This window comes from Mesitornis unicolor, unplaced genomic scaffold (genome assembly GCF_000695765.1).
Source record: "Mesitornis unicolor isolate BGI_N332 unplaced genomic scaffold, ASM69576v1 scaffold246, whole genome shotgun sequence".
In the NCBI taxonomy this organism is placed as follows: Eukaryota; Metazoa; Chordata; class Aves; order Mesitornithiformes; family Mesitornithidae; genus Mesitornis; species Mesitornis unicolor.
The window spans coordinates 1-10,704 of NW_010188650.1; the positions used below are offsets into that span (position 1 = coordinate 1).

Here is a 10,704-nt window from a genome sequence, read left to right on the forward strand (position 1 = left end):
GGCCGGGGGCCGGCAGCGGCCGAGCGACGTGGCCCCTTCGGGAGCGCCTTACCTTTTCTTTTCTTTTTTCCCTTCCCTCTTTACTTTTTTTTTTTTCCCCCTCCCTCCCTACCGGGGAAATTGTGCTGGGAGAGCAAATTTTTGAAATATCTGGCGCTTCATTTTTTTTTTTCTTTTTCCTTTTTCCGTCGGGACTGGTTCGCTTTTAACCAGAGGAGTCTGGAGGCGTTTATAGAAAAGCTGGTGGACGCTTTGCGTTTCCAAAGCCAGAGTCTCCTGAAGAAATATGAAACACTTCTCAATAATGAAAGGCATGTGTTCAGTGAGGGAAACTTTTCCCCATCTGCTTTGTAATGCAGGGGGAGCAGACGTAAGGGCTGATATTTACGAGGAAAAGGTGGCTGTTGTACTAAACTGTTCAGTTTTGGTTCTGCTGCTGCTTTACAGCAAAAGCTTCTCTGAAGTTTTTCCCATTCGGAAACACTTTGTCATCACTTTTATAACTTTCAGAATGATGGCATTGTACTACTTGTTGCTCATCTGAATTAAAAAAAATGCAACGTATCTCTAAAATAATGCAGCTTTAAAAGCACAGACTTGTTTTGGGAACAGGTCTGACACATCATGCTACTTAGAGTTGACTCTGAAGCTGGCCAGACTTAAAAGAGGCATGTCTTTTAAATAATACGAAAATCTCTGTCTCGATATAAATAGATATCTCGCTTGTTAAAAGGAGAGAAGGTTATGGGGCTTTTTTTTCCTGTAATTGCAAGGTGGAATTGCAGAGTTGCTTTTGTAGCCATGAGAATTATATGTGGGAGCAGAAGAAACTTAAACATTATGCTTAATGTGAACCTCACTTCAGTCTACTTGAGGTGCTTGGAATTGCTTAATTATCTGTGTTATTTGTATAGTGTCATGCAGGTACTGCCTTTAAACACTAAACAGAAATTAAAGCAGTTAATTTGTGTGAAATTCTGAAGTTTTCTTTCCCCTCCCCCCTGGTGCATGCCTGCCAGATTAATTACAAAAACAACTGCTATGACCACATTTTCCCTGATATTTTTAAATCGTAGGGAGAAATAAAGCCATAACAATGGAAAAATAATTGAAGTGCATTAGAATAGCGCCTGTCGAAATACACAGTGGGAGTGTTTAAGATGTTAAAGGTGTTGCTACTTCAGTTGGTCTAACCAAATACAAACACGTGCAGGATAACCTGCTTCACCCCGTGTTTTCACATAGCAGTAACTTTTATTTTCAGCTAAAAATAGTTCAGATTGAGATTTTCCTGCAGATACGTCTGCAACCCACGTTAACTTTCTAGCTGTATGTTCCAAACTGTTTTTTCCTTGCAGCGTGGACCATGTAGTGTAAACACTGGGAATTTCTCCCGGTGTTGAGAGAATAATAGCAAGCATTGTGCGAGCTGCTGGAACCGTACCTGACTCTGCCACCTGGAGTTTGCTGCTTTGAAATGAATCGCTTAGCCTGACACGGGGAAATTTGTAGTAGCATTCTGGCTTTCCTAAACGAAAGGAATGCAAGTGGTTGCTCAGTTATGCCAGTATAATCTCGTCCAAATTTGTTTATGGTGGAGCTTTTAAGAGGTACTAAACCAGAGCAACACCCTTCAAGGTAACTGTACCGAGATTTGCAGATGAACTTTGATACTAAAATATTTTTAAATCTTGTCCCTTTTCTATGACTTTCCTTTGATTGCCTTTCATATTAAAAGCTAGCAGGCGGAAAAGCCCACATAATTTCTTTAAGGAAGGTTTCCTTTCTGAGACAAGCTGTGCTAGGCCATGGTTTCTTGCTTGGCACGATCTACACAAAGAAAATCCATCCTATCAGATCAAGGCTGTTATCTCAAGAGACAGGATGCTGAATACAGCTTGGTGGTTGATGCAAGCGGGGATGTTGCTCGTGGTCTATGTCGCATCGGATGGTTTTGCAATTGTATTCAGTTGTAGTAACATTTCATGGTAAGGAACAGGTCTCAGGGTAAATGTAAGGAACTTGATTCTTAAGGTTTCCAGACTAAATATTCAGGGAAGAAACTTTTCTCACGAAATAAGCATGTTTTGTAACTTGCTTTTGAAATAATTTCTGCCTGCCGTTGATTTTTATGCAACGCTGTATATCTGCTGTACAAATCCGAATAACTTCAAATAGTCAGAAGCCTTTCTAGTACTTCAGTTAAGCATTGTAATGTAAAGCAGTACCATCTTGAAAGAAGTTTTGGATCTTGTCGGTAGAAAAATATTACTTCACATATATTTCTGTACTAATCACCACTTTTCCTTCTCTACCTCTTCCCCTCCCGAATTTTTGAAGAATTTCATCTTTGGCTTGTCAAATGGACATTAAACGACGCTGAGTGTTAACTGCAAGAGCTCTACAAGCGCAGCGGCTGCTGGGATGTTGCGACAGAACGGCGGAAGTAACAAGCGTGGTTTGGGATTAGCCCGACTGTCTGCATCCAACTTCTTCGCCATCTCTAATTCAGGCAACTGGGGAATGGGGCGCAGCACCAAGAGCAGCTCTCTGAGCAGTATCAGCTCCAACTCTGACTGCTACGATAATCCTGTTGTGGATCCAGAATATATCATGCAGCTGGTGAACGATGTCAGGAAATTTGCAGATGTGCTGCTCTACTTGAAGGAAGCCATTCTTTCAGAAGGTGTGTCCGTTGTTCTTTACTCTGTGAAACTCCTGCAACTCCAGTCATACGTTTTTAACAAGTCTTTACTGTTGTTAATCACCCCTTGCCCTTTACCTTCCCCCTTTATCCTCCCTCCCTTCCCCAGCATCATGGTAACGGGAAATGATGGTTCTTTGGGCTCTTGATTTCCTCATCAGAGCACTGTGCAATCTGTTTCATAATCATAACAAGGGAAAACAAGATTTTAGCGGCCTATCTAGGCTGACGCTAAAAGTTACCGAGACCATCAGCTGATTAGTTTTTAACCACTTACGTGTTTTTTGTAATTCCAAAGAATTCTGTAAATATTTTGGTGATGTTTCTGTTTCCTAGGCTGTTTTGGTTTGGTTTTCGCAAGTCTTACATGTTAGCAGTTGGAGTTTTAAGGGATAGTGCGACTCTGGGCACTTTCTTCCTCTACAAGAGAAGTATTTACCATCTTCTGCCAGCAGGTGGAAACTGCAAATTTTCTTGCTTAGGAGGAGTGTGCATTATTGCGTGTCCCTGTTCCTATAGGGAAATGGTATTAGTCCATTTTTGGCCATCATCAGGAAAGCTTTTATCTAACTGCTACAGAAACGTTATCGTGTTAATAGCTGAGATGACACCCAGAGCAGTTCTGTGTAAGATGTCGTGAGTGCTGAGCATTTGCAGTCGCCTTGTTTCAAGCGTGTCTGCACGCAGCTGAAATAGCTTTGCCAGAAGGCGTGAACAAACCTTAACAGAGCAATAACTGGAGTCTGATGATCACTTCATGTCAGCAGTGTTCCTCCTGAGCACGCAGGATGAGCGGCGCTGTTTGTGAGATGGGGTGTCTGGAGCTTGTGGACGCGGTAGGAAAGGACAATCAAAATATTCAAGTGTTCCAGTTGCTGTACAGCAATTGTTAATTAATGTTCAGTTTGAAATTTTGGACTCGGAACATCCAAAAAACTACCACGGAAGACAGGAGTTCTCTTCTTATTTTATGCTACATTGTGGAATTAATTTGTGAACAGTGTTGTCCCTTAAAAGGACTGTTAATTTATAAAGGAGAAATGTTTCTCTTCCACATTTCAGTGCTCTTTTTGTCCCTAAAATCTCATAATATAGTGACTTCTGTAATATTGGGCTTGCTTACTGCTGGCTGGAGACAACCTCCTGGAAGCTGCACGGTTTGGATTGCATTCCTCTGTCTTAAATAAGTAAGATTTGGAAGCATTTGGAAATGTTTACAGTTTTCTGTCCAAAAACTGACAAAAATTTACTAAGGTGATTGAACAGACTTCTTACACAAAATTCTGCTTTGTAGTGCTTGCAGCTTACCACCATCCTGAAATTAGTTATGTGAACTATACCAACGTGGAATCCATTGCAGGGATAGGAGATTAACTTCTTCCTTTTTGGACAGCATGAATCTATTGACGTAGATTTCGTTGAATAGTAAAACTCAGCTCTAAAGTTTATGAAATAAGAACTAAAAGTAAAGGCTGCTGCTAGCTACAGGAAAAGAGTGATTTTGGTGTGTATATGCTGCATGCATCCTCAAGCAGTTCAGAAGTGGCAAAAGTCAGTGGTGCATCAGGGAGCTCTTTTATTTGCCTGGCAAGTGTTCCTAGAGCCTGCTGTAGGTCTTTCAGCCTCTGCTGTTCCCTCCGTTAACTTCCACAGTTGTAGCACTGATGTTTTGGCAGATTTGTCTGAAAGCTCCTTCCTAATGCCCAGTAACTTCACTTTGCCCAAGCAGTTCCCCGTTCACCAGGGCTGGCTGTTCCACTGCTGGGGTCTGCATCAGTGGACAGGCTGGTTCCACTGGGTGCACGCCTTGAGTTTTGTACCCTGTGGTGGTTGTACCCTGTGATGTTGTATTCCCTGCTTTGTGTTATCCGAGCTGCCTTGGAAGAGCCTAGCGGTAATTCACCTACGGTTCACTTAGCATTCACCTGATGCAGTGATACTATCTTGGATGAAAAATCTAAGCTATTTTGGATTATAACATATATTCATGTCTGAACTAGATCATAGGTGCTCTTAGATTATAGACTTGTGCTTTGATTTGTACAGTACCAATGCAAGTCGATACATAAGGAGAAGAATAAGTTGTGATCTCTTTAAAGGGGAGAGTGTTATAGCTGGAATGTCAAGGCTCTTTCTCTTTGCATTACTTATGCTAATATAATTTAATTTCTTACAGTAGTCTCATTGTCACAATGCTGAATAAATTTTGAATATTGCTTTTCAACCAAGGTAAACCCAGCATTGCAATTTACTTGGATTCTTTTCAGACTCTCACCCAACAATGTTTGTTGTATAAGCTGAAATCTAAACCACTTGGAATCTCCTTGCTGGCACCAAGTAGGAAACTTGTTTCTTAATGATACCTCACATAAAAACCAAAACACCCCCACCCTCCTCCCAAAAAACCCACTCCAAACCCACACACAAAAAACCCCTCTGAATATAACTGCAGAGTTGAAAAGTTCGTCAGCTGTTGGGACATGAGGGAGCTGCAGTTGCCTCTTGTGTTGAGCGGAATACCATGTGTTCCACACACTTCAGTTCTTGCTGTCATTTTCTAAAATTCCTTTTTGAATCTAGGCATTGTACTCACCAGATGTTACGATCTGTTACTAGCAATCCAACCTGAGGCCCAGGATCAAGGTACTTTACCAGCGTCTTCATTAAAGAGGAGGTCTGGTTGTGTTTTTTTTAACCTAGATCAATGGATCCAGTGCTGTTTCACAAGAAATTTTGTATTTAATTCTACTTGAGGACAGGCTGAACCTGTAGTGGTTGAACTGCACAAATGGTTGGTGCATCAGTCTCTTGGTCCAGGCTTCAGTTAAATTTCCAGATGAGTGAGATTGTGTCGTATGGCTGATATGAGTAAGGGTAGTTGTATTGTCGTCATGTTTTTGTGTTTTAACTGAAAGATCATCTTCATTTGTAGCATTTGTACTTTGAGGTCAGATAATTGAAATATATTGAGAAGACTCAAAATAAATCCATCTCCTTTCATACAAGAAGAAAACTAAACAATTCCTTAGAAATCCCTGCCTGGAAGGCCAAACTTGAGAGTTTATGGTGAATGAATACCTAGGAGACTCGGATCATTACCTGAAATCTGTGCTACTCCTAGGACCGTTCATTTGAGTTTTCAGTTGTACTGCTGGCATTTTGTATTGTTGATGCACCCTGGGTTCAGTTCTTGTTTCAGTTTTAGCATACGTCCTACGTACAAACTGTTAAGACATAATGGCTTGAAAGCTGGTGAGTTTTATCTTGGTGTTTTGAGCTCCAGTAGTAACATTTCAGCTATCGGTTGTGAGCGTGAGAACCAAATTGTTGCCTTCAGATTGCACCCAGTCCTCTTTGAATAGGCAGAACACTGAGTGCAGTACAGTCTAAAGCTCTCTGTGATCCACAGAGGTGCTCATGAAAAGAAGTAACTTTTCATGGTAGAAAGCATCTTAGGAACTGAGAAGTTACTTGCCTCCCAGGGAAGACCTGCTGAGGGCTTAACAACCCAACCACGGTACTGAAAGTACTTAGGAATTTGAAGTGTGTGAGGTGTACTTAAGCTAGATCCTATATCTTGAAGAGTGTTAATTCTTGTCCCAAAGCGTGGGTTTAATGCATCTGTGAGTAAACGCTGTTGAATTTTGAGGCTGGGAGACTCCTACATGCGTAATGTGTTCTTTTGGAGAATAGGAGAGATGGGGTAACTGCTATTGCTGTCCAATCTTTTCAAAATACAAGGATGCCTGTACCTCATTTGTATAGAAAGCATGTAAGCCACTTCTTGGGACAAAACGTGCAGGACCTACCTCTTACAAACTCTACAAATAGTATTGCTTATTGCATAGACATGCAGAGTTGAGATCCTACTCAAGAAGGAAGTATTTATGTATGAGATTGGTGATGCTACATTCTGTGCTGTTGCTGCGTATAATAAATTCCACTGTTGCATTAAGCAAATGATGCCACTGTGTGGTCTTCGCTCAAATGAGATTCATTTACTCAGGTTTAAAAGGACCACACAAAATAATATTCCTAATTAGAAGATATTATAATAAGTGTTTCACTTCTAAACAGTAAATAGTAGCTTTTGCTTGTATCACATCAGAGATGGGGAAAACATTCCTGTTTCCCTAGTCTGAGGAGAGAGAGCTACCAGTTTTGTGACATCTGCTATTTTAATTTATTTTTATTTTTTTTAAGGAATGTAATGTATGCTTCATGCTTGCAAGGTCTGCCCTTGGGACTGTGGGAAATAATGTGTTTCTTTATGAATAGCTGTAAGGGTAAAATTTGCATGTGGTTTAAAAGTGCAGGAGTAATTATACTTTATACTTTAATACATTAATCTTCTTGACTGTGCCTCAGAATATATTTAGGAATTATTGCTTGCTTTATCACGAACTTTGAAGTAATCTTCAAAGTGTGATATTGTGCGCTTCATGTGGGTAATCCTGAATCCTTTTCATGAGCAAAAGCTTTTCCTCAAGTTCATCCTATCTTCAAGTAATGTAAACTGTAGCTTATTCTAAACTGTTCGTATACCCTTTTTTCAGCTATCTTAGAAAACAGAATAGCAAGACGAAGCTCTTGGCTTCCATTGCAGATTTATCTTGGAGGGTCAGATTTTGCTGTCTAGTTTCTTACAGTTTGAGAAGATTTATTTTTTTGTTTAAACTCAAGCAGAGGTAAAAATACTGGTGAAGCTGGGTGGCCTGGTCACTAATGTCTGCATCCTCTTTACAGTAGCACCACTACTTTCAAAAGGATCAGGAATGCTACCTAACTTGAAACCTATCAGGTCCCTATTTTTGAAGGATAAGATATTCAGCCCAGTGGGACAATTTTAAAGGTGTGTCGAGTTAAATAGTTCCCTCAAAATAAGGAACTTGTGATCTCTGATGACTTCAAAACCTTCTTTTAGCACCGTGGAGATTGGTATTAATCATATGCTATGCTAAAAGCCAGAAGCTGTCTACTGAATATAGTGCCTGAGGGTCAAAGATGAATGATTTCTCTTCAGCCCTTCCAGGCTTGATAATGTGTGCTTTTTTAGTACTGTCCGTATTTTCAGTATGATTAAGGTATTGTTAGTATTTGATTTTTATTTCTTTATTCTCTTATAGTGTAAAACATTAGTGTCCTTTTTCTAGAACATTAGTGTCCTTTTTCTGCGACGGTGTTTTTGAAAGTCAGTTTGTCCTGTTTTGCTAGGGAAATCTGAAAGTCATTAGCTAGGGCAGTGAAGATTACAGATTAAAATTATGATAATTGCTAATGCTAGGTGCAATTTTGCTGTTTGTTCTTTATTCCAATTTTGATGTTTCTCAATGAAAGGCGCTGTTTTGATACACCTTAAACTGGATGTATTTACCTGTCTAATGACGCCTCATAGTGCGGATACTTGGTAGGTGGGCAAAGTGCTCTAAACAAGGATCTGATGAAGTATTTGCCTTTCCTTGCAGTAGTCTCTGGAAGGAGTGTTTGTTTGCTTGGGGGGTGTTTGTTTGTTTGTATTTTGAGGAAAGTTGGACAGATTCCTTTAAAATGTTTGTGGAAGATATTGCTGGGTTTCTGTTCAACAGTATTTAGTGTCCTAAATGAAAAACCTTTGTGGGAGAAGCTGTCAGGGCAGCAAACTGTGAGAACATAGTGGTTATCAAATACGTAAACAATCTGCCTGTGAATTCATTCAATGACCTTCAAGAATCCTTGGGAAAAGGCAGAGGAATTCATGTAAGGCATAGCACATTGTTTATATTATTCCATGTCGCACAAAAAAAGGGGAAAACACATGGTCTAGCAGACAGTAAATCCTATTGCAGAAGTCACATTTGAGGATATTGACAAATCATCTGAGGTGGAATTTTAATGTTAATCACTTCCAGGATCTACCAAAGTGTTATATATTTGCAATACCTGAAGAATAATTCTGTAACTTTGACAAAGGTCATGGTTTTACTTCGTAGCTCTATTCAAACTTGGTCCACAAGGAACTAACTGGATGTTTTAAATGCTTGCCCTGTAATAACATCGTTCATCCTCTTGCTGAACCAAATAAGGTGCTGAGGTGAATTTTGACAATTTGTATATGCTGCTTTGGACATTATTGTTCCCGCAGCGGAATTGGCAGAAGTGTAAGCCACAGTAGCAGGGAAGGGAGGACTAAACCAGACTGGGGCAGGTGTAAGGCAGCTGGAAAGAAGAACTTCTGAAGGTGCTCCTGCAGGAATTACAGGTTTGTCTTCCCCACCAACAGCTGAATTGAAGGTACTGTTGAAAACCTACAAGGTGCATCTAGAATTGTTGTTTCCTTACTCTAAAGCTTGTTATGTTTAGGACTCTGTTTTAAACCATGCTAATAGTGCATTTCCACAGCAGCTCGGAGAGGAAACTTATGTGTGAGCTGCTGTGATCTCACCACTTCCTCCTGGCACCAGCAGTAGTTCCTTGCTGACTGCATAGCAAGCCGCTTCCAGGGGCAGATCTGCCCGAAAACCGGGCCTAGGAAGAAAGGAACAAGTTTTCAGCCAGGTCAGTTCCATGAACTGACCAGTACAGAGGACCAGCAAAAGAGGGAGAAGGCGGCTGGCAAAGGAACGAGTGGTCGAGGTTAAAATGGCACAGGACTCCGAGGGTGTAGGCAGGGTTGGCGTGACTCTCCAGCCTGGCATTACAGCATATGCTGCTAAACCCTGCACCGACTCTTGTCTTCTCTGTTGAATGCCAAGTTTGATAGGGATATATTAAGAGGTGTGGGGAAGAGCAAGCAGAAAATGCCCTTTGTAGATGGCAAATTAATCAGTCTCCTTAACTCTGAGCTTTTGGCATGTTTGTATTTGACAGTAATCTTTTAAACTTGCCTTCTTAAAACCTGCTTCTTATGTGCGAAGGTGTATGTGCTTCCAGTCTTTCTGGCCTGGAAATTCCTTTGTACACCCTTTCACATACCTCCAAGTAGTAGTCACTTCTAAATATTAGTTCTGTCAATTTGAAATTGAAACTGTTCTTTGACAAATGTGAAATGGTCTTTCAAGCTAAGAAATGTAAAGGATGTAAACGAGCATAAGACCAAAGTAAATACTTGCTTAATTTTTTTTCATAAGTAAAATTATTGCTAAGCCTCCGAAGCCAATAGTAGTGATGTTTTTTTTTAACAGCTTCCAATGCTCTTTATGGCAAAACTCAGAGGAAAAGAAATAGGCAAGCATGTAAACTGCTTCTCTTAATAGAGAGCTCTAGGACCACAGCAGGCCAGAAACCTGGTCATGTTCCCATGTCTCCCTTTCCTTCTCACTGTCTGTTTTTCCTGGTATCCCTCATAAGCAGAGGGCACTGAGATCCCTGGCTCTGTCCTGTTCCTGTCCAGCGGTAGACTCCTGGTGCAAAGAAATTGGAAGTTTGATGCACTCCGGAGATCTCTGTCCGTGAAAAGAGCTGGTGAAACCTGAATGAAGGCAAGGCCGCAACGATCCAACAGAAAGTCGTTTACAGTCAAAGTTTAAGAGACATCCGTAGCTACAGACCATGCTCTTCCCAAGGAATGTTGCACTTAAACCAGGAGTGACAATTTTCCGCCTTTCTTTCCATTTCTTTCCCTTCCACAACCCGTTTTGCCCAAGCTGCTTGTTTTCTGTGAGTCTGCCATGGGTTTTCAGATGCTGTGACCAGAGCTGGAGGAGCTGGGCATTTTCTTTTGCTTTGCAGGTTTGTAATATTAGAGTACTGCTTAATTAATCCGCAGTCGCGGGACAATTCTGCTGTTCCCAGTGCTCTGAACAAGCGGAGGAAAAAAACCCAACCTCCTCTTGAAGCTGCGTTCAGTCAGAGCAGCGTTCTTCATAGCCGAAGTGTAAGGTTTGTAGGTTAAATGTAGGTTGCTACCATTGGATAGTGAACGCTGTTTCTTCAGTTTCAGGGAAGATTGAAGTTAAATAATAACTTGGTGGACCAGCAGATAAGTTTGTGGCTGATAGTACCACCCCTCCCCCCGTTGCATA

At 40.9% G+C, this 10,704-nt stretch overlaps 1 protein-coding gene across 1 annotated transcript in view; it reads left to right on the forward strand.

Moving 5' to 3' along the window:
- Nucleotides 1-2,343: 2,343 nt before the first annotated feature.
- ARHGAP29 (Rho GTPase activating protein 29) overlaps nucleotides 2,344-10,704 on the forward strand; it is a 50,455-nt gene continuing 42,094 nt past the window's right edge. The window contains exon 1 of the mRNA XM_010185789.1: nucleotides 2,344-2,686. Within this exon, the coding sequence (XP_010184091.1) occupies nucleotides 2,425-2,686 (262 nt within the window). The 5' untranslated portion in view covers nucleotides 2,344-2,424. The remainder of the gene's footprint in view (nucleotides 2,687-10,704) is intronic.